This window comes from Scomber japonicus, chromosome 19 (assembly GCF_027409825.1).
Source record: "Scomber japonicus isolate fScoJap1 chromosome 19, fScoJap1.pri, whole genome shotgun sequence".
Classification (NCBI taxonomy): domain Eukaryota; kingdom Metazoa; phylum Chordata; class Actinopteri; order Scombriformes; family Scombridae; genus Scomber; species Scomber japonicus.
The window spans coordinates 22,410,929-22,436,918 of NC_070596.1; the positions used below are offsets into that span (position 1 = coordinate 22,410,929).

The following is a 25,990-nucleotide window of genomic DNA, read 5'->3' on the forward strand; positions in this document are numbered from 1 at the left end:
TGGGGGTCACTGCAACCAATGTCTCCCATCGCTAAATAAAGCCCTGTTAACTTCAAATCTGTCAAGCATATGAGATAGAATAACTGCTGCAAGTCTAAATTGATCACATATCCATTAGAGGGAACAATTATCCCTTTGCCTGATGAAGTGTAGGCTTCTGGGTGAAAATCATTAGGTTACTTTGGTGAGGTGAGGTGAATAATACATGACTTCCAAGCATGTAATGCCAGTCATTTAAACAAAGTATTTAGTAATAATGATTGTTCGTAGCATAAAGAAGTGAATCTTTCTTAAATTTCACAAGTCATTACAATGACACTGATGGTGTGCAGTGTCAATCCCCAATGAGCCATTGTAAATTTAATGGCAGCAGAAATGTGCTGACTTTACTGAGTGTGAAGATGACTGAGCGTGATATGAGGCAGAGGAGCCGCTGAGGGCCTCCTTGACACTATTATCATTCCACCGGCTCCTCGGAAAAAGCTAACGGCACGCATCACAAATTCAAAAACTGTCGATGAATGGCGGGATCGCTTTTCACATGATATTCTTAATCATCATGCTAATCATCATTATTTCATAACATCCTTGCAGAGTAATTTTGATCAATGAATCAGTGAGCGTTCATTCAGCCTTAATGAATTGGGATTTCTGGAAGGCTCCTTGTGGCGCTGCACACTTCGAATCCTTTGACAAATCCGCACAATCCCACTATTCTGCTTTCGCCCTCTTGTATTTCTCCCCTTTTAGCTATGGAGCACTACACTTCAGCGCTCTGCTATGCACCTCAACTCTGCTTGTCTGTTCTCTGATGGCAAAGCAATATTTCTGTATGGGAAACAAGCAGTCTGGGCTTATTTTTTTTTTCTCCAAGAGAGCTCCTTTGTACCATTGCTCATTCTACCTGTACCTCATCTCTCCACTCTGCTTCTCCTTGTACTCACTCTCTATAGAAATAAGCACACTAGGACTAATGCACTTCATTAAGGAAGCCACTTGTGCAGGATAGGAATACACTGGAATACATCATTGTGGTATAGTCGTGGGGGCACAACCCACTACTATAGAACCTGTGGAAGACTGGCAGCCACATTTCTCCTATTCAGTGTGTTTGTACACCTGCGTCATTCAGTGTTCACCTCAAACAAAGCGATGAGTAGCCCTTCCAGAGATAGTGGTTATCATTGTTTGCAGTAGTTTGTTCCAGATTCAACACCACAAAAAAACATGGTAAAGAAAATCTAAGAAGTAATGGATTTTTAATAAGTAAATTGGTGTATAGGAAAAGATCAAAGCTGGTCTCCTGCATGTCTTTCTGTGCCATCCTGGGAGGTCTCTCTGAAAGGGAAGGGCGTTGTGTGTGGTCTTTATGAATGTGTGAGCCTGGAAATACAAATAAAACAATAATCATGGATTCAAAGCAACATGCTGCTGTGTGAGATTTGTGACTGTTGAGGTTATGTTTTTCTTTGCTCCGCAGTGACAAATAATGATGGACTGAAATATAACTATTCTGTTTTTTCATTTCTTTTCTGCATTGTATAAACACACAGTACAGTATGTCACCAGTGTGAGCTTTTCAAGATCTTTGTATTTTCTAGAAGGCTTGTCTCTTTAGCCCACTGGAAGATTAAAAAAGCTTCAGGCCTAGGAAATCTTGTTACTAATGCATGTGAACACCCTGTTTTAATGAAGGAGAGAAGGAAACAAAACAGAAAAAGAGAAGAAAATGTTGTCAGCTCTAAGGCCTTGGCTGTAGAAGTTGGGGTAAATCTGCTGCGAGACTGTTTGATGGCGATGTTGCTCTTTAATTTAACACAGATATGCTGCCAGCGCCTGGTGCAGATGTGGCTTGTCAGCGTGGTCTGAATGAGTGGACTACTGCACAGGAGAGAGGCAGGATGTCGAAGGAGTATAGGAGGGGCTGTATATTCTGTCCACCCCCATATGTAATGTGTGCAATACGGATAATTGGGGGAATATGTTTTGTCATACTGCGACTGAGGAAAATACCTCTATACACAAAACATCAATTCTTGTTTGTGTATAGAGGCTGGCAGCCAAATTGTTATGGCCAAGGCCTAAAAGTATCAGGGACGGGAACTCTCAGTGGTTGTATCTCATGTTGCTGTAGACTGGGTCACTTTAACTGTCACAGGGTTGGATAAACCGTGTTCTATGTATTTAACTCTGATCAAATGTCTATTTGCTCAGTAAATACCGCAAGTTGCTAAATAATGATCCTAGATTGATTATGTTTGAGTATCTTGCATGTTTACTTAATCCATTTTACATGGTTGACATTTTCTAAGACTTTTAAATTGCACATGTGACGTAGGGTACAGCAGAGACAAAGATGTTTATTTTCTCAGGATGACAATATTGGTTGGTCTAAATAGCTCAACAATAGGCTGAAATATCAGCAGTATTAGATGAATTACGTTAAAATTTAGCTGACATTCAGGGTACCCAGGGAATGATTCCCAATGCTTTTGATTGTCCACTGACTCTTCTTCTATTGCCACCAACAGGTCAAAGTTCCCTTATACTAAAAAAATATAGTACTTGATGGATTGGCACAAACTATTCATTTTTCCCAGATGATGTATCTCAGTGACTGCTGATCTCCTTTGTTTACCACCATGAGGCTGATATTTTTGTTTTTTGTTAGATGGTTGCCATAAAATGTGGTTCAGACATCCATCGCCCCATTCACAATGAATTATAACAACTTTTGTGACCCTTTCACTTTTCATTTAGTACAATCAGGTCAGAATGTGTCCAATACTTTAGTTTGTGATTAAACACTTAAAAAAAGACATACTCATCTGCCTCAGCTGTATTTTGTGTCTAGTGCTAATTAGCAAATATTACTAAAGTAGCCTATATTACAATATTATACTTGCCAAAGTTCAACATTGCATTGTAATTGCAAGTTGGCATGCTGGTGCTGGTATTCAGCTCACACTTCTGTACCTACATACAGCCTCACTGACCTGCTAGCAGACTATTAATATTACTTGTTTTAAATCAGTATTTATACTGAGTCAGGCCTTTCAGTGAAGATACAAAACATATTGTAGACTAAGTTATCTTCATTTAGATCATCTGTCTCAATGTCTTTTTCCCACTGTCATCAGCAATAAGTATATTATTACATGATAAAATGTTATTATCATACAAAACAGAATAATAGGTGCACTTTAATTAGATCACTTGCAGGTTCAAAGACAGATAGTCAAAGGCACCATTTGTGCTTTCTACTTTAGTTAACAAAGCCAAGGGAGTCATTTGATGATTTTTCTTTTCTCCTTATCAATGACTTATTAATATTGAGAAATCACATATAAATTAGAATTAAATGTTTGTATTTGTATCATTTAGTGTTTAGGACTTTAGGGGCATCCAGCAGTGAGGTTGCAGATTTCAACCAACTGAATACCCTCTTCCCTCTCAACCTCCCTTTGTAAGCGTGTAGGAGAACCTAAACTGCCACGAAATTCTACACCCTGCACTTAAAGATTTGAAAAGGTGGATCGATGTGGATCTCAGTCATCTATTTGTGTCTATAGATCCATGCAGTGCATCAACAGCCAGACCTCAGTAGGATTATTTTCCCCCAACATATAGACTGCAGGTAAATAGGTTTTCGCCATCTATTTTGCCATCTTTACAGTCTAGCTGTGGTCTTGCACCTATGAAGCAGGCCTGTTATAGTTAGCTGCATCCTGCTGGCCACAAGTACCTGGATGTAGCATCTTCTCCACAAACCCCAGAATAAATAAGGTTTTTCTGTTCCTTGTTCCGTTTCATAACAGCATATGCTTGTGTCTCACTTTGACATTTGTGCAGGGCCAAATTTTTTGAATAATGTGCAGTGGTTTTGCATAGCTAAATGTCACACCCACTGCAGTCTAGTGGAGGAGGTTGGGAAACAGAAGCTTTTTTTTAAGTCTTGGTCTGTGAAGGAGAATGGACCACCAGGGGCTCCTACAGCAAAATACACTGAAGTTGGCCAGATAAAGGCCATTACCCAGAGTACCTGTCCCATTGCATCAATTAGGGTGCAGATGAAGAAATGACCAGACATGTTGCTCATACTCATTAGAATTCTGGCTTAAAATGGAGGATATTGTGAGTCAGTGTTTACCAACAAAGGTCCACCTTAGAATGAGACAGCTGAAGCCAGGGCGTGCATTTCCCAAATGCCTGTTTAAATGCCATCCTCAGCTCTCTAAGGTCATTAGTTAGAAAAATCTATGGGAGAAAGTTGAGGCAGACAAACTGATAGAGAGCGAAGCTGGCTCTAGCACTGGCTTATTCAACCCCCTAATCTCTCTGGTGGGCTGTATTTGTTGCAGGCTAAGCCCTGAGATGCCTGGTCTGTATCAGCATGATGGGATATGAGGAGAGACAGTGAGGGGAAAAGGAAGTGAGAAAGAGCAAAAAAGACAGATGTAGTCAGTTAGAATAAATCTTACCATGTAATTTCTCCTGCTGATCCTATTCAGCACGCTTTACTTATCTCCTCACAACCAGCACATTTATTTTACACAAAAATAAACAGAAAAATAAACAATGCACACACTCTGTCTGCCTGCCTTAGTTTCCAGTCACACTATCAGAGATTACTGATTCGAAAAGGTTTCAACCTTTGCCTTGATGAAATTAGCTCAGACAAGGAAAACTTAGCACAACCAACCTGGTGCATTGTCAAAATGAATGAAAATTAGGAAGTTTCCGAAAACTAGAAAAAAAACTTCACATTGGTTTGGTTTTTATTCTGTCTATTTCTATAAAATATAAATACATAGATTTGGAGGAATATGATTTTATTTGAGATGTTGTATAATTAAAGGGACACTCCCGCAAGTGTTTTGCATTTCCATAAAGTTGGGAGACGGATTACTTTGACATTTGTGCAAGAGAGGGATTAAACCAGACTCACACTGTGAGGCTGTACTTTGTCACAGCCTTGCTTTGAGCTAAATGCTAACATCAGCATGCTGACATGCTCACAATGACAATACAAACACGCTGATGTTTAGCAAGTATAATGTTTATCATGTTCACCATTTTAGTTTAGCATGTAAGCATCCTAACATTTGCTGTATTAGACAAGTAAAAATTTAGACTTGCTGATAGTCCTAGATGAAACGTTATGGTGTGAAACAGGGAGGGGGTGGGGGTGGGGAGGGGTATGAGTGGCATAACTCAAAACCACATATCAATGTCATGGTGGCACTAGAGAAAGAGCACCAAAGTCGGTGACATATAATACCTGTAGGAAGTGTAATGGATATCCATTCAAAAGTCATTGGACTATTTGAGTCTGGATTTAAGTGATTCACATATAAACTGACATCGCCAACCTTAAGGCCTTATCTCTACATGACTAAAAAGATATGATCAAAAATCAAAGCATAGAACCTGAGATATCCTGACTTTTAGCTAGTTTGGATGAAGCTTCAAAAACCCTAAATCCTACACTTCCTGTAATGCAAGGAGATATATTTTCAATAGACCCTACCTGCCTGTTAAAAATCCCTTGTCTTTCAAACTCTACGCCTCCAGTATGTAACTCAGGCTCTCAGGTAAAAGTATATTGTCCCCAAGCCTAACACTGTCACTTTTTTTTTTATTTCCCTCATATTTAAAAAAGTTCCTTTATAGCCTCATATGACATAATACAGCTATTTTCAAAGGTTGAGTGTACTTCCTGTGTGTAGTTGTTCAGGCACCAACAACCTCCCTCAGAAGGAATTGCTCTCTGAAGTTGTAGTATAGGTATGTGGTCCACCATTAAGCACTAATAGAGGTCTATTAGGGACTGGGGCAAATAAAGGAGCACTAATACAGCACCCCAACACTCCATATCCAGCAGAGACTACAGTGTCGAGAGCATCACGTGTTTCCTCTGTTTAGGTGATTAATGAGCACTCCTCTACAGTGTGGGCTGCAGTGAAAATTGAGTGTCTCCATTACAACCATCTCTCTTTCCTCAATACCCTCACTTAAGCTTATAAATTATTGCCTCTATCCAATTTTATGGATGGTGTGTGTGCAATTAACACATGGAGTGTACATATTTAGAGATATGTGTGTGTGTGTACATACTATATAGAAGCATGTCCGGTCCAGTGAAGTGGGAGTATGTCCAAAACTGTGTAAACTAATGCACACACACACACACACACATTGTTTTGTGTATCTGAAGGACATATGTTTGACTTCATCAGCCCCCCAGCACCACGGCTCGACAGAAATTGCAATTTGCTCGTTCCACCACAAATATTAACATTTCCAATCTGTTGTGTTGCGCTACAGCAAACAGAACCGACACGACTCAGAGAGTGTTAATAAATCATGATTATGAAGCACCATTGGCTGCAGCTTCCCTCGGCAGCCAGTGAATAAACTCCATCCCAGTCCTGTCTGTGGGCACACCCTGCATGATGATACAAGTCGTTAGGTAATTATACAGCAATTAAGATTCTGATAGGAGAAACAGCAGGTTGGTCTGCCCTCCTGGTGACAAATGATGAACAGGGTGTCTCTAATCGACTTACTTTGATAGTTCCCCTTGACCTGAACTTATAGATTTATGGAGAGCTTCTGCTGTTTGTTTGCTTCTTTTTTATTAAAGACAAGCCGGCAGGCCTTCAGAAAACGATGATGAGCCGTCATCATCCATTTGAAATAGAAAGGCTTATTTTTACTAGCATCCTTTCCTAATATTCCGCTAATGCTATTTAACCCAAGAGCTTTATGCCAAAGGACACAACACCCGAGGGATTTTTGATCCATGACTCAGAGGACACATCTTATTCCATATTTAACATCCTTTCATCATTTGCGTGGCACTTGTGTCATGTGAATATTTTTAAAAATACTGAAAAGAGTATGTGCGTGTGTGTGTGTGTGTGTGTGTGTGTGTGTGTGTGTGTGTGTGTGTATGTGTGTGTGTATACTAAAAAAGACTAAGACTCTACAGCTACAGGAACAAGCTCACAGTGACAGTGCTAACAAGCTGATGCTAAGCAGGAGTTATCTTTACCATGATCGCCATCTCAGCTCAGTGTCTAAGCGTACTAACAAATTGCTAATTAGCATTAAACACAAAGTGAAGTACAGTGTTAATTAATCTTTTTTTTTTAGATTTGGAACAAAATAAAGGATATGGGAAGAAAAGTCTAAGGATCAACAAAATAATTTGAATTCATCCAAGAGGGGTTAATGAATGTGTCAATCCATCCCATAGTTGTTAAGGCATTTAATTTAAAATCACAAATGTGTACCTCATGACATAAAAAAATGAAGAGTCAGGAGCTCATCTGGGAACCATGAATGTGCCAACTCATTAAGTAGATGCTGAGGTAGTGAGTAGACTTTGACCAGCTGGTGGTGCATATGGAGAAGTGCAGGAGTCAGTAGGATCCATCCTCTGAGGACCACAAACGCCTGCACACAATTTATGACAATCCATCCAATAGTTGTTAAAAAAGGTCAGCCTGGTCTAAAGTGGACAAATCAACCAACAGACCTAGAGCCATGCCAGTAACATGCAAATCATCATAGTCTGTGGGGAATTCTTAGAGGTTGACTAAATGGTGCTAAATAGTGCCAAGTTCAACCTGCTGGGTGTAAACCAAACCCACTTTGATGTTAAACAGTTTCAAACAGGTTCATTAATAAATAATGAGCTTTTCCTTCTAACAACTCAGAACACAAGCACATTTATGTTCAGACTGCACAGAGATCTTTCCTCTGTCCTCTGACACTTTAAATCTTTATAAAGAACAAGTACTTTTCTGTTTTTATTCAGGTTCTCGCCACTTTTTCCACTTGCTCTTGGTTTTAAGTTGAAGTTATTGTTGGCACCCGATCCTGTTGTACATTATAGCACTTACAAATGACAGTGTGATATTAACACAAAGTAAAGATATCAGGAAGATAAACAGTACGAGGAGGAGGTGAGGATGCTGGAAACAAAGTCAAGATGACTGGAGAGAGCAGGTGCAATCCTAGTTAAGAATGAAGCTGAAGATAGCGAGGCTGACTAGTGAGTCAGGGGAACAAGAGGACGCAGATAGAGGGAGCAGGGAGAACAAGAGTGTGTGTGTGTGTGTGTGTGTCTGTGTGTGAGAGAGAGGGAGAGAGAGAGCGAGCGAGAGAGAGAGAGAGAGCGAGCGAGAGAGAGAGAGAGAGAGAGAGAGAGAGAGAGAGAGAGAGAGAGAAAGACTGCAGATTGAGAAGAGACATAAGAGACACAGGAAATCTGCAAGCAAATTAGACATCATTAGCCAAGAGGCGGTTAACAAGTCTAATTAGGGGGGAGGCAGGCAGGCAGCGATACCAGACTTGCTTCCGGACCTCAGACACACACACACACACACACACACACACGCATTGTCATATAAACACACACACACAGCCACAAACACAACAGACACTCACAGCCAAAGCTTGAGGCATCTCCTAACTAGGTCAGATCTCTGAGACTTTAAGTCTGAGGGTAGGAGGGAGTGATAGAGAGAGAAGAGGGAGAAAGAGAGAGAGAGAGAGAGAGAGAGAGAGAGAGAGAGATGGAGGAAAGATAAAAGATGGAAGTAGGAACCTTGGATGGGATAGTTGTCTCCTTTTGGGTGAGATGTAGATAGTAGCTGAAAGCAGCGAGAGTGAGAAGACTCTGGGAGAAAAAGAAAGAGTGTATATAGTATGCACTTACTAACACATGAATAAATAACTGCATAGAGGTTGACTTGTTTACACACCCAACAGCTGCTGTTTTACTTCTGTCATTTATGGGACGTTGCGTTTAAGGATATGAATCTGAAAAAGTACTGCAGCTGCTGTTATTATCTCCCATAAAAAAGTCAGTGTATTAAACACACACACTTCCAGTTTAGTTGTTATTACAAAGATTAGTTGTGTGAAATGAGGATATTGCTCTATTAGTACAGCCATCCAGTTCTCCGTTTGAGTGATAGCTTGCCAGTCCTCCTGAGGGATGGCTGAGTTATATTCCCTTGAAGTGATGATGACTGAATGTCAGTTCTAGAAAGACAGAAAAATGCTTCAGTCGAACAGCCTGCATCTCTTTCTGTTCCCTCTGCTCTCTCAGAGGCACAGTGGCAGAAAATATTGTCTCAACAACCTCTGATGATCCCTCATCTCATGTAACACTCGCTGGTTCAGAGGAACGGCTTCATCTCTAAACTATCGCCTTGGATCAGTTTTATATTACACTATACTGTTGAGTTTAACAATGACAACATAATGCTGCCATAGCCAGAGCAATGACTTGGTCCTGGAAGTTTTTTTTTTTTTTTTTTTACAACCTGTAGCATCTTAAGGCAAACTTCAAGCTTGCACTGTTTAGTCTGATTGAATCTGACTCTTTCGTTTTCCCCCTTGGTGCGATTTGTTTGGGCAAGTCTGAACACAGCAATCATACTCAAGTGCAGTCCTAAACTTTAGTACCAAGTCCCATCATGGATGTGGTCTCAGTCTGGTCTTTGTTTGTAGTAGAAATGTGATCTGACCTTAATCTGACCCAGCCACTAAGCCAGGTGTGCTTTGCATACTGGGATGCAAATAAGCAAAATCAACAATGAATTGAGGACCTTCTTCCTGTGTTTATGTTCTCACTCATGTCCCAGATGCATCTGGACATTTAGCAGAGTGAACACTCACATATTGCTTGTACAGTAGTGATGAATTGCTTGCATTTTTCTCTGTGAGAAAATAAAGTGAAACAAGGGGAAAAGTGCACCAAGTTGACCAACTCATCCACTGAGGACCAGAGCAAACAAACCATAGGCTTAAAAATGCCTAGAGATGTTTACATAATGCAAATAAATTAAATTAAACATGATGATTGTGATTTATTCTCCCTCTTAAAAGAATACTATAGTGATGAATTACTGTACTTGCATAAAGTTGAGGCACTTGCAAGAGACAGATAATAAATTAAATGTCACAGCTGATGCAGCTGAGGCAGGGATTTTCTGACTTTAAGTCCTTATGGGTCAATCTCCAAAAATGCTGAATCCTATGCACTTCTGATAATTCAATTTGTAAGCCATCTTTCATTATGCAGCGTTTTTGTCATACAGGATGTACGGCAGAGATGGGAACGATTCCTCTGTTTATGAATTGTGAGAAGTCAAGTCATTGGACAACTCAACATGATCACAGAGTTTCTTGCTTGTAATTAGAAGTCGGAAACTGATCATTACAATTACACCAATATGACCTAAATATGGGTTCAGACACTCCCACAAGTTGTGAATGCCTACTTCTTCCAAACTTCAAGCCCCCAGTTCATAAAGCAGGTTGTCTGTAACATATTTGTAGATACTCAGGTTATCTTCTCAAACTTGACAAAGCTCCTCCAAAGCCACAGAAGACTTTATACAGCTGTCACAGGCTGTATACTACACCCTGTGACGAGTAAAAACTGGTGGGGTTCCAACTTAAGAATAAAATGTTCTGCACATAATTTATGAATATACTTTGTTCAAGCCTTTTAGACATTTCTACTTCAGCAGGAGTCACTCAAACTGAAACATTGCTGATTGGTTGTGAGTGAAGCGACACAAAAATCATCACGCCTTCCTGACACAGTTGTTTCACCTATTACCTGTCTCTGGATGACAGGTTCCATGGTGATGGCAATTGCATGGCACGCATGTTGAGAAAGGCCCTCTGCCAGGGATTTCCCTGGTGAATCCACTAGCACACTGCTCACAGAACTGGCCTGTAAAACCCAGGGGACAGTCACAGTATTCCACCCATGGGGCAGGCGGGCTTGCTGGTCCAGAGGAGCTAAAAGCTGAGGTCAGACTTACTCCTGCGAGCTGCGATGTGTCTGGGGGGAAAGGAAGGGAGAAGATTAGAACAGCGCTTTGTCATAAAAATGATGTACACAAAGGTCAGTAGTAAAGTGATAATTGTTGCCTCAGAGGTGTATTGAAGTGTTTGATGCACATGCTTTTCCTTGGCATGCAGTACATGTATATGTTTGTGTGTGTGTATCTGTGTGTGTGTGTGTGTGTGTGTGTGTGTGTGTATATCTGTGTGTGTGTATGTGTGTGGTGCTCTGTATCTCGTTAAGAAGTTGGTTATTAGCATTTGTTGCAGTGCTGTCCCTCCCTCCCTGTCTCATTACAGGTTCTGGCCTGTGTTTACAGTTTACACTCTGACATGCACTCTCTCTCTCTCACACACACACACACACACACGCGCACACACACGCAATAACAGATTCATCCACCCACGAGCTCGTAAATGCCACACTTAATGCTCACTTGCACACGCACGCGTGCACACATGCGCCCACACACGTACGTACACTCGTCACCGAGGGAATCTTTGATATAGCAAATGAATAAATCACTGCAGCAGAGCAAGACGAGAAGAAAAGGAGACAGGAGACTCGGTAGAGGTATGTCAGACGTGCAGTTCCTGTGGGGTTTCAAGATCCCTCTCTCCTCTCATGAATAGTGATGGAAGCAGGCCATCCTGAACCGAATCCCTTTCACCCTTTAGTCTCAAATCCACAGCTATCGAACACAAAATTACTTTTGTTCCTGGTTCATTACTTTGTCTGCTCTCATTGAAGATACATGCTTCAGATAGATAGATAGATAGATAGGTAGATAGATAGATAGATAGATAGATAGATAGATAGATAGATAGGTAGATAGGTAGATAGATAGATAGATAGATAGATAGATAGATAGATAGATAGATAGAGTGAGTACAGGTTTGAGCATGTAGCTTTGTAAGATCAGAAATAAACCAAATGTGAGTGAGCAGCTGCATAATGAGGGAAATCTGAGTGGAAGAAACAGTGAGGGATGAGAAAGTGGAAGAACCAGAGGAAAGGATGGACCCTGACTTCTAACAAGGTATGATCCAGCCATTCCTTCAGCGGTGTTGAAACCTAGTACATTTGCACCTCTGAGGGATAATCAGTAGGCATGCCTGTCCTCCTCCCCCATGACTTGCCTTAGCCTCTACCCTTTACTCCATTTTACCTCCTGAATTTTACTGGCTAATTCAATGGGGGGGAAATGTGCAATTAAAACAGTTTTCAGACACTGAACCCTATATTTCAGTTAATTAAAAGACACTTAATTTCAAGTCATGCTTTGCAAGCTCTCTACATCAATCCTTTCTGTAAGAGGACTGTCAGAACAATTTTAAGTCCTTTTCAATGGCTTACTGTAGCCCCAAGGACAGTGGCATTGGGTACCTGTACATTAAGCCATTAGACTATTGATTTCTCATAAACTTCCAATATACTGTAGGTATGCTTTCTGTTCAAAACTCCATTTGTGAAGCAGAGAAAATGAAAGGCCTTTACTGTGGCTTCTGTCAAAGCGTACCTTTATAGTCTAAAGACAATACTGTCATTAAAATAATATGGTTCTGTTATGAGAGACTCTCGGTGGTGCAGAGAGAAATTTAAAGAGTAAAGGAGAATGTGAGAAGGAGAGAGGAGAAAGATGAAAGGGAAGCTTTATGGGATTTTGATATTAAAGTTTGCCGTGCAGCCTGCAGCAGTAAGGCACTTCTAACACTGTTTGAGAATGAGTTTGAGGCCTAACACAAATCATTAACAGAGTTCCCCCCTTCTGTGATGTGTAATAGATGCTGTATAAACTGCGTGCTTGACTTTGTTTGCACGTTCATGTGGGTGGATGGCTACAGGAAACAGTTTGATGGAATATGCATGACTGCACTACTGTCTCTGTGTGCACTAACTTCTGTGCCAGTCTTTCTGCATGCCCAAGTGCATATGGAACCACACGAGAGACTGTGTCACAACGCCTGCACTCAGCAACTAATTAAAATGGTGTAAGTAAGTGTGAGAGAGCTGGTGATTTTGGCCAGCTGTTCTGTCTTCTTGGTGTTCTAATCTGCCGTAATGCCTCTCAGACCCTCCCTGTACTTTACAATACAGACTATTAGATAGAGAGAGGGGAAGGATATGATACACATAAAAGGAGGATTTCAAGAACTAGTTACCAATATCTGGGAATAAATGTCCTGTTTTTCGCAGCGCCAGATTTGGAACAGTTGAACTATTCCCTGAATACTAACACTGACAAGGTTTTAGCAGCTATCGTTGGTGCGGATTTAACAATATACACCGCTATGTGATGCAAAATGTATTTTTCATTCTTAAAAAATGCGAAACTTTTGGAATCTTTCACATAAATTTCACTGGTATTAGTTTTCAATTGTCAATATGTCACTGTGCACTGTGCAAAAGTCAGTAATATTGCATTAGCTTGTTTTTCAGTGCAATGCAATCTACAATATGAATGAAAAAAAAAACCCAGTAGAGCATCGAAAAATTAATAGCAGTGTGGAGTTTCTGTACACATACACACACTTACAGTTGTGTCCTCCTGCATTGCTGATTCTGATGGCTGTCAGGTTGTAAAGGAGACGCTGGAACTCAAAGGCAGACAACTGAGGTTTAAATCTCATCTCATTTTCATGAAGCCTGCAAAAACAGAAGACAAAAATAAAACAAACTTTTTTTTCTCTGTGATTCGAGTCCTAACAAACTATGATTAAACACCAAATATGTTTTTAATCACATTTTAGAGGTCCAAAAGCTTGAACTGGGTGGTTGTAAAAGCATAACTTAGCATAACTAAGAGGATAATTCATGCCCTGCAACATATGTGCTTGACATTTAAAGCAACCTGCAGTTCTATCAGATCACACACATACAGTGCAAAGAAAAATGCAAATGTGCTGACTTCAGCACATATTCAGGGTCTTGGTCATTGAGCTCTTCCATCTGCTGAAGGATGATCTGCAAAGACTGCACAGCTGACATCTGCCTGTTTTACTCCAGGTATCGCACACTCTTTTCATCTTGATGACAGGTGCTGTGTCAGCTTAACATGGGTGATGTTGTGTTACAAAAATGTCCCCCACTTTCATGTGAAGGTCCCAAAGGCAACACGCAGCAGCATGAAGGACTATATTCACATAAACTTCATGGACATTATCGCTAATAACTACTTGTATTTCTGACTTTTTAATAAGCCGTCAAGTCTGCACTTACAAATGTTAATAAGGTGCTAATAAATGGTTTCTCGGCCAGGTACTCTGCACCCTTTTCCAGATGGTTAGGGTTACATGGTCCATTGGGTTTTTCCTGATGAATTAGCAATTAACGACCAGGGACACACTAAGCTATTTGATGGATTGTCATGGAATTCTCTACAAATATTTATGATCCTCAGAGGATCAATCTTAATGATTCAGATGACTATTCATCTAGTTTTCACTTATCCAATTAAATATTTCGACATCTAATAGATGGATTGGCACACAATTGCCATTCAGCTTTATCTAACTTCATCATTGGGTCAAAATGAATCCAATATTTTTGTTTGATACCAAATACCTGAAAAACTAATAAAGTTCACATCAGCCTACTTATTTTGAAGACACAAAAAAATCTGCATACCCAGCTATTAGACACTCAAATAAAATGGTAGGCAGATATTGTGCACAAGGGAGTGATTTCAGATATTACCATGGTAACGACTATACCTGTCAAACATCATTATGTTAGCATTGTCATTGTGAGCATGTTTGGTTTATGTTTGCAATTAGCACAAAAGCTCTTGTTTAACAATTAATAAATGCATGCATTATAACTAGAAAACCTCTTTTATAAGGGGCACCTTTTCAGTAAGTGACATTGTATAATCATAAGGCAAGAATCTTAAAATAATAAACTGCAACATCTTTAGTTTGTTGACTGTATCACACTAAGATGAGCTTTTTGTGCATGAGTGTTCATTGGCCTCTGTGTAATTGGGTCAATTGATCTCAGCATGGCACTGACTCAGTCTCAAAATGGTTTATTTTGCATGACCTATGTCTGAGCATTAACATTTACAACTGAGCAAATGTCTGTGGGTGTATGTGTATGTGTGTGTGTGTGTGTGTGTGTGTGCGCATTCCAGGCTTGCCACACACAGGCTCTCCATTGATGCGGCGGGTCCTTGTTCCCTGGCCTGACATGTAGGCACAGTAATAAAGAGAGGCAATTACAAACTGGGCCTCAAAGCCATGGTAATGGAGCTGGACATACAGTGATAAGCAGAGTGTGCATGAAAGTGAACAAACTCCCAGTCATGCTTTCCCTATGGAGCGTCAGTGTCCCTTTTAATCAGCACCAAGCAGAGCGCAGAGAGCCACACTGTAATTAAGCCTGCTCCGCTGAGGATGAGAGGAGATCATCGGGAGAGAAAAGCCCAAAAGAACGCTGGACACACACATGCACACACACACACACACACACACACACACACAAACACACACACACACACGCACGCAAGCACACACACACACACACACACACCCTTAGAGGAAACACAGAGATAGAGATACAAGGTGAGCGAGACTACAAGACACAAATGGTGTGTGTGAGGTACAGTAAAAGAGAAGGAAACAAATTATAAGGTATTACATGGACAAATAAGCATGCAGGTGGTTGCAAATAAAGATTAGCTACACAATTAAAACATGTACGTATGTGTTAGCATATTCTAATGGCATATTCTAACGTGCCAATCTGCCCCCGAAAAAAGAAAACATTTTAATCAGAGTGCCCATGAATAAATCATAGGTTTACCCACGCACAGAGTTACTCCATGTTACTCGTTGATTTGCTCAGACACGTATAGCAAAAAAAGAAAGAAAAAAAAGAAATCATTTTGGCAGCAAAGTCTGCTTTCTGTTCAATAGATTTAGCTGGTCCTGATCTATGATCAAAGTCAGCGAAATTTCAAAACATGACAGAAATGAGCTCGATGCCAGATGGACCGCATGCTACGAGTTTCCATGCTGCAAATTGGCTCTTACCTGTTACAGACATTCATATAAGCAGTTTCCTGAAACACTTCTTTTGGCAAATAGTGAACAGCTGATCAACAGCAGTATATGTATGTTTATCAGACGATTGGTAAAAGTAGCTGGGCATCAGAGGGAGTTTCTTATGGTATGAATATTATGCATACATGCTTGAGATGTACACATGCTATACAGTACTGTTACAAGTGAGCAAATAAATATCCACCACTATTGATTTCAAAGGAACAGAAAATGAACAAAGGGAACATCATAGAGAGAACAGGCTACCTTATATAAGCTATTCACCTTCTCCTCTCATCAATCCCTGTCTGCTGAAATCCCTCTGTTTCCATATCATTTCATCAGAGTTTGAAACCATCTTTGCACTAGATGAAAACTCACTACCACTTAACAGGTTAACATACAGCATCTATCCAGTTATGAACGTAGATACTAATCAGTCAGGAAGGATGTATAGAGAGTGTGAGTTTGTGTTTATATAAGCTTCTGACATGCTTGGAGTTGGACATACTACATTTTGATTTAACAAACAATTATTTTTTATGCCTAAATTGAGTCTGGCTGTTGTAAATCACACTTCCAGATGGCAACATGAATCACTATGTTTGTGTGCAAGCTGAAACTCGCACAAATAATCAACATGTTTGCATGTGTGAGTGTGACACGGAGAAGCAGAAAGAGAGAATATGAAGGACTGATGCAGTGAGGTGCATCTGTGCATGTACCTGAGAAATATAATGAGATCTGTGGAGAACTTCTCCAGAGAAGAGCACTTAATGACAATCTCTGTCCCCCAAGCTCCAATGCATTTCAGAGAGGGAACCAAAGAGCTCCTTTAGCTAGGGCTCTTGGTGCTGGGGGGAAACTCATTACTGGTGCGCAGTCACCAGAGAGAGCCATGAAGAGGGTACAAAGCTGTGTCCCTGACGGAGCAGGCAATGAAGTACTATGGAGCAGACAATGAAAGTGTGCTCTCCTGGACTCAAAGACCAGCAAGAAAATGTGCCTCTGTCTCTTAATTTCATGAAGAACCAAACTTGTATTGCATCCAGTAACTACTAATCAATTTGTAAAATCATATATCATTAAATTATCAATCATATCTCATCAAGAAGTTGGCCCCAAGTGGTCAGGAGTACATATATACAATCCAGGTTGGATAACAGATCCTCAAAATCAGCCTCAAGGATAAGGATCCAGGACAGACAGTGACTTCATGCCTGGCTTCCATTATTTCCACACTGCAGTATCTATTTCTCTGGTCCAGTTTAAATGACACCAGTGACTGATGACCACCTTAGTGGAAATAACAGGTAAATAAAATATGGATGCATAATATTTCCAGATTATGAGTTAAAGAGTCTTGCCTGAATGGTCTGTCAAACAGTTGACTAGGACAAAATATGGTGTGAGGTGTCCCCTAAATTCCTCTGACAGCCTTTGAAAACACTGTCAGTTCAGTATGGGCAGAATAGGGCACCTTTCAAATAGCTGAACCTACAGCTCTACCATTTGTGATATTAGTAGGAGTTGTGTGGAGATACTTCTTTGTCTATCCATCTGCCCTGTACTTCTTTGTAGGATGTGATTCCTTCTCTGTACAGACTGAATGGTACCAAATCTGGCAACCTCACTGTGATGATTAGACTCCTACATCTAGACTACGCCCAGCTGTTGCTCAGTAAAATGAAGCTCATAACATAAAACCACAAACTGCCCAAATTTGAATGATCACAGTCGTATTGCAACATTTCAGATGGTTTCAATACTTGTCCTTTTGAAACATATAAACTAGACACCATACAGACAGTTAACATGTGTATGTAATACAGCGACTTTATGTACAAAGTCAGAGAGTGACTGATACACTGACGGGTTTAACCATCATATCCTGCCTCTCTTTCCGTTCACCTGATGCTCCAGTTGAAGAATGCTCCTCTACTTTATCTCTAAAACCAATTTCAACAAAACTGATCTATCCTTTGTCAAATTCTATTTTCCATCACCTTCGACAACAGAATACTGACCCCTGCCCAACCTGCCAAAAATGTTAGTGTTATTCTAGACAACCAACTTCTGAGTGAAGCATTCACTGCAACCATAACTCGATCTTGTAGGTTTGCACTTTCCCAGCATCCATCAAGTCAGACCTTTCCTCACAGAGGGGAGTCTGGCCAGCTCTTTGCTCATACTTTAATCATCTCCCACCTGACCTTGTACATCTTCCCTCCTAGAAAAAGTACAACTTTTCCAGAGTGCTGTAACACACTGTACCTTTTCTTCAACATCTTCAAAACTAAACCAATCGCCGCCCTTCAGTGGCAGCTGACAGCCAGCTGCCCATTGTTACTGAGACTGTAAGGGTGTGATCCCTCAAGTATGTGGGGGCTCACACACTGTTTTGAGCTAATGGACTGGAACATTTTCTGTGGAGCACACAGAGAGGACAATGCAGGGCTCCCTAGCTGCATAACGTCAATTTCCATGTGGACCCCTCAATTCCATTAAATAGTTTGCTGTTTTCTGTTCGGTTCAATCAAAAAAAAGAAAAAACAAATCATGGAAAACAAAAAAAAAATTAAATCCCTTCTTTGGGAAGAGGAGGGCTTCCAGGGCTGGCTACAGGGAGGAAGTTAAGTTGGTCTGTGGGTGCTGAGGAGGAGAATTAAAGATACAAACACAGGAGCAGGATTGAAGACAAATTGCAACAAAACAGTGTGAAGGAGGTGCTGAGTGGGATGAGAAGGATTACTGGCTACAAGACGCCAGGCCAAGTGGGGGAAGAGAACAAAAATAGAGTGAATGACTTAAGCCTGTTTTTTAACAGGTTCAACATGGAGACCAAGCCAGCTGTACCCACTCCCCCAGGTTGACAGGGCTAATGAGATCTCGCCACAACAATGTGACTGATTACACTGCCGCTTCCCCACAGATGATCCCACCAGGGTTCACCTCTTCAGCCTCAGGCAGCCTCCTCCAGTCATTCCCACCTCCTGATTGACCACTTCACCGTGAAGGGCAAGGAGGAAAAGGCTCACAGGAGTCTTGGTAGAGTGCAAAGTGGTGCAAAGAGAACCACTGGAAGTCTAATGTGGTCTCATGTAGAAAGAGTCAAGAGGATTTCCAACTGAGAAAGTGGCAGTGGCACCAATAGCTGAGGGTCAATATCGATAAGAAATTCGACTGGTTTGACAGCACAGGGGGAGCAGAGAATTGTTTCCTTTAAGACAGAGCTACATGGTCTAGCACAGATTGCCTTCATGGTGTGCCTTTCAGACAGACAATATGAATGGTCCTGTGGTTAGGCTGATTTTGAGACATTAGGATCTTACTCACTTAAAGGATAGGTTCACAGTCATTTAAGCATGTCTTAATACAACTGTCACATGCCTATATGTCTATTTAAAAGTTACAACCTCTTAATGTTACTGTCCCTCCAGTGTGAATGCTCAGACAGAGGAAACAAAAAGAGGGAATTTATCACTAAACAGACTGTAACTTTGGAAGATACCCACTTGATTTGTCTAATTCAGACTGTGAAAGCCTCATACCTTAGCTTTGGCTTAATTCTACATCCCATTTTTACACAGAACAAGGACTAGATTTAGTCTCCCATCTTGCATATTAGAATCATGCTAAGAGGGGGATCTCTCCTATGTGGCATATGAGTATTATGTGTATAATGTGAACCCATCCTTTAACTTAACTGCATCTTGGCTTTCAGCAATACGTCTCAACATGGGCTTGTCGTACTTGACAGTAACACAAATAAGCTCACGGTCATGGAGCATGACGCTGTAAAAAAAAACAGAGCGCAGGTTGGCACAAGACAACTCAATCAGTGCTTTAGTCTCAGCTTCCAAATAGAGACGTTAATCAGCTGTCTAGATAACAAACACGACATTACAACTGCCACATGCAACCTTAATATAATCTAACAGTAGACACCAACACAACAAAAACAGCAGACTGCCAGCTACGAATAATGTAAACACCATCAGCTCTGTGTAACAGGAACTGTGTCGCAGCTTGATTTTGATTGCAGCTATCTTTGTCATAATATCCCACCTCTGATTGCTGCGGTATTTAGAGACGTTCTCATGCCCTTGGATTATAATAAAAATCTGCCTACATGCAAGGTGTAAATAATATGTTGATTTCTTGTAGCATCTATATGTGCTATAGCTAAGTTCTATGCAGCTCTAGGGACATTTACATTTTAACTTATGACTACATTTTTCAATATTAAAAATCTATTTTACTATACTGTCATCTATTAAGTGCATATACACTAATCTACACTTATGAACACCCACAGAGGGAGTAATTAATGCATGTAACAACATTATAGTGTGTTATAAACTATGTATTAAATGTTTACTGTATAAATAAATAGGGAATTTAAATTAAAGTGTTGGGGTTAGGGTTAGTTTTTATATTCATATGTGCAAGGAGAAAACTATAATTATGATAATGATTTTTTTATTAATGATATTATAGCAATAATGTCGATGCTGGTCCCAGAATGCATCATCAATGTATTTCTTTACATTGATGCTCCATTATTTACATTTTTGGCATAATGTTATTTATATTCTAGTTTTCCTTTGCTCCCTCTGTGGCCTAGTTTTCCTCATGGAGATCAATAATGTTTCATATAATCTACTGGCTGTCTGCAGCTGCCTCGTATCCAATTTGAAGGCTAGGTATTTCCATATAATGTTGCGTGGGACCGCTGTCCATTTACTGTACCTCCAGGCCATGAGGCCACCCTACTGCACACTCCATCTATTGCTCTGCATGTTGTCGCTATAATCCACTTAGCTCTCCTTTCCCTGCTCTGACCTGGTCATCTTTCAATCCAGGTTCAGACTCCTATGAAGTTACACTCTTTAGAGCATTTCCTATGTTTTCAGTCCAATGTGATCTTTCATAAAAGAATGTATTTTTATATGTTACTGTTGTTTGGTACTTGTTCCCCTTTATTTCAACATCATTTAGGGTTATACAAATTTTGTTTGACTTTTGCTTCCCGTTACTATCACTTTCTTCTACTTTTGGTGACTTATTCCACTGCTGCACACATTTCACTTTGGGTGAGACTATCTGCTAAATGTATAAAATGTAAAAAATGGAAATGTAATGCTGCTTCTCTGCACCTGCCAGATCTACATGACAGCCGGCACATGGGGGTACTGGCTCATCACTACATTCATATCCAGACATTCTGTTGGGACCGTGACAGCGCAGTCAACGTGGGTGAGCTGTAATCTGTACATGGGTGTCCTGGATAGTCTGTACTCTTTGGACTCTAACTCTAAAAGTCAGGCAACGGGGAGATGTGTAGACACAGAGAAGAACTAACAACTCGACATTCTTATGCACACACTCAGGCAAATGCTTTGGTATTTTCCACAGAGACTCGAGTTCAACAGTAGCAAAGGAAAAAAAAAGAAAAGAAATGCACACAAACACGTGCACAGACTCACAAACTGATAACAGCATGCCTGCATCCTTGTACCTGACAATCCAGTAGTTCCTCGGTGTGAGGCCTAGGTCATAGTCTAGCACCGGCTGGGGTGAAAGGTCGGCTGACACGGTGATTCCAGAGCCTTGGAGGAACACAGTGACGTGGTTGGGGAGCAGCTCAGGGGTCTCCGAGGTGAAGGTGATGGAGAGGAGCTGGCCATAGCTGTAGACTTGGCGGCCCAGGAATTTCTCTAGTGGAGGGGCAAAAGGTGGGATGTTACAAAGGTGAGCAGAGTCAGCTTTATTACTGAAATCTCAGCTGACTCTCTGCCATCAGTGTAAAAAACACACATAGATAAAAAAAAAAAAAAGTGTGTGTGTGCAAGTGTGTTGTGGTGGTTTTTGTGTACATTTAAAAATATTCTGCCTGCTCCTCTATCTCTCTCTCGGTCTCTGTGTGTGTATACATGAGGGCAGAGGGGTACAGGCTTTTTGAGCCCACATGGAGCACTGCAGGAGTCTGTGTGTAATTACCCACCCTCTCATCTCTGGCTCATTACAGCACATTAACAGGACTTCAAAGAGCCTAGCCACCCCACTAGACATCCCCTCAACACGCTTCCAACACCCAAAACCTACTAATGGAAAAACATACAGAAGTTGTATATTTTTTGATATGTAAAGATATCTATATGTATATAGAAGGCAGGCATAAATAAGGCAGATGTCCTGTTAATACTGAAATACTGTGTGAATATGTTATTCTGGAAAAAAACGATAATAATTTCTATTAAAAAAACAAACAAACAATCTTTTTTTGGCATTCCCTACCAGCTCTGGATGAGTGAGTGGGCAAAACTGACAGGTTGCATGCTTGGTTGTCACCTTGTTTTTTGAGCATAATAGTGTGTGAAGTACATCTTGAGCTCTTCTAGGGATTGGGAGGTCTACGGACTTGAGTGGGTGATTTTGCTTGCCAGGGACCTTTGGCGTCATTTGGATCAATTCAGCTGTCTATCTGCTCAACCAAACAACCCCCTTTTATCATCACTGCCATGCCCTTTTGTACATCTGCAGCCCACACTCGCTGTGACATCCTCAGGGCAGATTAATAATGTTCTTATTTGACCTAAGGCAACACTTTTTGACACCCACAGTTGAGTTTGTTTTGGCTGCTATTGGTTATGTATTGATTCTGTGTTAAAGTTCTTACTTAAAATAAACCAATGTAATCATTATTTCAATTAAGTTTCTTCTTTCATCATTTAATACATTCCATGGTCCAATGAAAAATACTCTGCTTTACCAATCACTTCATTTGTTTCATACTTTACAGTCATTTGTTATATTAATCATCTTTTCAGCTACTTTTCCAGCTTTAGTGGCACTTTGGTTTTTATACAGCCTAAATTGCAAGTGACACAAAACCAAGCTGTTGCAGCTTTTTGCAGCATTATTACATGAAACAACACATCCTGCCTCGATCATAGTTATTAGCTTTTAAACCATTTTAATTTGTGTGTGAGAGTACAAGAGTTAAATGTACTGTAGCACTGTGTAATTCATATTTAACATTCAACTGTGGGATCTTGTAGCAAATGAAAAAAACAAACCAAACAGGCAGTGATAAAAGAGGAAAGCCTTCAATTATATGACTAATCAATATCACTTTCTGTTCTGAGTCCAGTAAAGCATCCTTCATGTCTGTGTGACTTTGGAATAGATAATTACAGCCAATCAGGAGCAGGGGGAGCGGCTTAACAACTACCAATCATTACTAGTGAAGAGAAAACACTTTCTCAAGTGAAATGAGCTGTCACACATCTCAGTGTAGTCTCAGAATCAATACATATTGATGATAAGGAATAAAACAAAACTGAGCCAGTCCAGAAAGAAAAGAGTTAGCCAGGCTGGAAAAAAAAGCAATTAGGTAGGAATGACTTCAATGAGCCCTTTCACATCTGAACATCTCAACCGGTGGAAAAATCAAGCAATATGGAAAGGGTGAGAGGTCTAAATGAAAAAAAAGATCAATACTCACTCTTGAGCCCAACAAGCCACCCTCATACCAGTGTAAATTTAGATCCAGACATAGAAACGTCTCAATAGGGTAAAGTGATTGGAGCTAAGCAAATGTCTGCGTTTTACACACACACACACACACACACACACACAAACACACACACATACACACACACATGCACACACACATGCACACACACACACACACGAAAACACAAAATCAGAGTTAAAAAAGTAATATTATGTGACGTGAAGGTCGTGTTAGGTTTGGGGAAAAGATTGTGATTTAAAATGATCACTTCTTGAGGTGACAGAAACATGTGATGAGTATATCCATAATAATAATAATAATGACGAGAAGAAGAAGAAGAAGAAGGAGAAGGAGAAGGAGAAGAAGAAGAAGAAGAAGAAGAAGAAGAAGAAGAAGAAGAAGGCTAACATTGTTAGCCAGCCAGAAGAAGAAGAATTTATATAGAAGATTTTAAAGTTAAAGTTAAAGTTACTATGTTGCCACAATAATAGCCACAGGCTTGAGGTTAGGGGACAATCGTAGATACTAAAAAAAAAAAAGTTTTATGTCTCAACTTGGATATAGGAAATGAGCAGCACTCTTCTGTGGCAAAGTCCACTGCTGGGTTAATGCCCCCATCCAGCCCTCGTCCTCTCAATGTTGAAATTATTCGACATGTATTGATGACATCTGAACTGTGTGGCTGCTCTGGGTCACAGTCACTACAGCTCCTAGATGGCATCTGTCACTCAAACGTAACGATAGGCTGTTTTGTGGGTGACTGACATTAGGGCCTATTGTGTTGGTTTTTTTTTGGGAGGACAGTCTCTCTTTTTCTTGTGGCCACATGTTGTCTACAGTTGCATAAGCACTATTGCTTATAGGTAGAAAGTAGTTCCAATTAAAACTGTTGATAATGAGATCTGTGGATTATACAGCGTAAGATACATTTGTGTTGTGTTGTGTTAGTGACTTAAGCAATTGTTAAAAAGATTCAAGATTCAAGATCAACTTATCTTGGGCTCCTCACCCATGCTGCAGCCATAAAAAGAACACATTTCATATACAGAAAAAAATCTAAATACATTTCTATAACAAACAAGGTCCTGAAACCACATTGTGTTTTCTGTTTAGTCTGTTACGAGGGACTCTGAACCTCTTACAGAGGGCAGTAGCTGGCACTCAGTGTGTATAAAAGTTTATGCAACGTTTAGTAAGGCTGGTAATCAGTGGTCGATGTTTATTGGGAAAAACAAGGAATAAATATTAAAGATAAAATATGTCTAGAAAAAAGGAAAACTAATGAACTGAAAAATACAAAAAAGACGTAAATGACATGATAAACTACATCTTTGTGTAAAATACATTTACCTTTACATACCCAAAATATTTTCTTATTCATTTTATCAGATTGGATGTGAAGAAAACATATCAATTGTATTATATAACTATTATTATTATTATTATTATTATCATTATCATTATTATATTTTTTACCTTTTCCCAACTTTTGTTAGTTTCTAAGCTTCATAGCAAAACATTTTTGTAAAACTACATTATTGACCACCACTTTCGTTTATGCGCTACTGAATATTTGCCCTTTCATAAAATCTGGTCCCAAGCAGTCTTTTAGACACACACTACTCAAGCACCACTCAACAGAAAAGCATCAGTCACCAAATGATCGCTGCTGCATTCAGTTTGTAAATAAGAAGAAGAGTCTCAGTAGAGCCACTATTTTGAGGGAAGAGAGAAGAGGCAATTACCAATATTTGGGGAGTGACGCACTGTAATAGTGAGTAATGTAAGAAACTGGTGTTCACAGAAGATAAAAGTCAACAGATATTACTTTTGAAATGATTAATAGGAAATACATACTGCATATTCCTTGCATAACGGTGGGTAATGAGCCCAGTAATACTACTGTGTGACTAAGCTAATATTCTCCCCTAAAGTGCTCCCTTATGGTTGTGAGTGGTTTTGTTTCAGATGTAGCTTGCTGGTGATTAGTCTGTTGGGGTGTGATTTGCATCAGTTTCATTCCATGATGTTCTTCGCCCGTCTGTAAGGACAGCGAAAGCACAATTACTCACAACCCTAACAGACCATCAAGGAAAGGCCCCAGCTGTGGGCCCCTCTCCAAAGTAATGAATCACCATAAATAAAGTATAATAATTAAAAAAAAACAAAAACAATGAAAGTATTATTCATGTGTAAGTGTGATCTGTTGTCCCTCTATTGCCATGGATTTATATTCATTATTTTATATACAATGACAAATAGCTTCAAATGAAGAAGTGTAACCATCTCTAAATGCCAGCGCATGCAGCTGTACAGGCTATGTGAGAATATTCACCCAATGCTGAGATTCAGATTTTCTTTGTAGCACTCAATGTAGCATTTAAACCATTAGTGTATAAACTGATTAGTTATCATCAAGAAAAGTTTTAATAACTGAATAATCATATTAGTCAATTATTAAAGGAATAGTTGAATGTTTTGGGGAATAGACTTATGGCCTTTCTTGCTGAGGGTCAGAAGGGGAGATGATACAATTAGTTTATCACAACC

The 25,990-nt window shown here is 40.0% G+C and overlaps 1 protein-coding gene across 1 annotated transcript in view; it reads right to left on the reverse strand.

Moving 5' to 3' along the window:
• The window catches only part of lamc3 (laminin, gamma 3), a 107,418-nt gene that overhangs the window by 17,744 nt on the left and 63,684 nt on the right, over window positions 1-25,990 (reverse strand). Inside the window, exons 10-12 of the mRNA XM_053339965.1 lie at window positions 21,440-21,638; window positions 13,413-13,522; window positions 10,646-10,873 (exon numbers count right to left, since the gene is read on the reverse strand). Coding sequence (XP_053195940.1) covers window positions 10,646-10,873; window positions 13,413-13,522; window positions 21,440-21,638 — 537 coding nt within the window. The remainder of the gene's footprint in view (window positions 1-10,645; window positions 10,874-13,412; window positions 13,523-21,439; window positions 21,639-25,990) is intronic.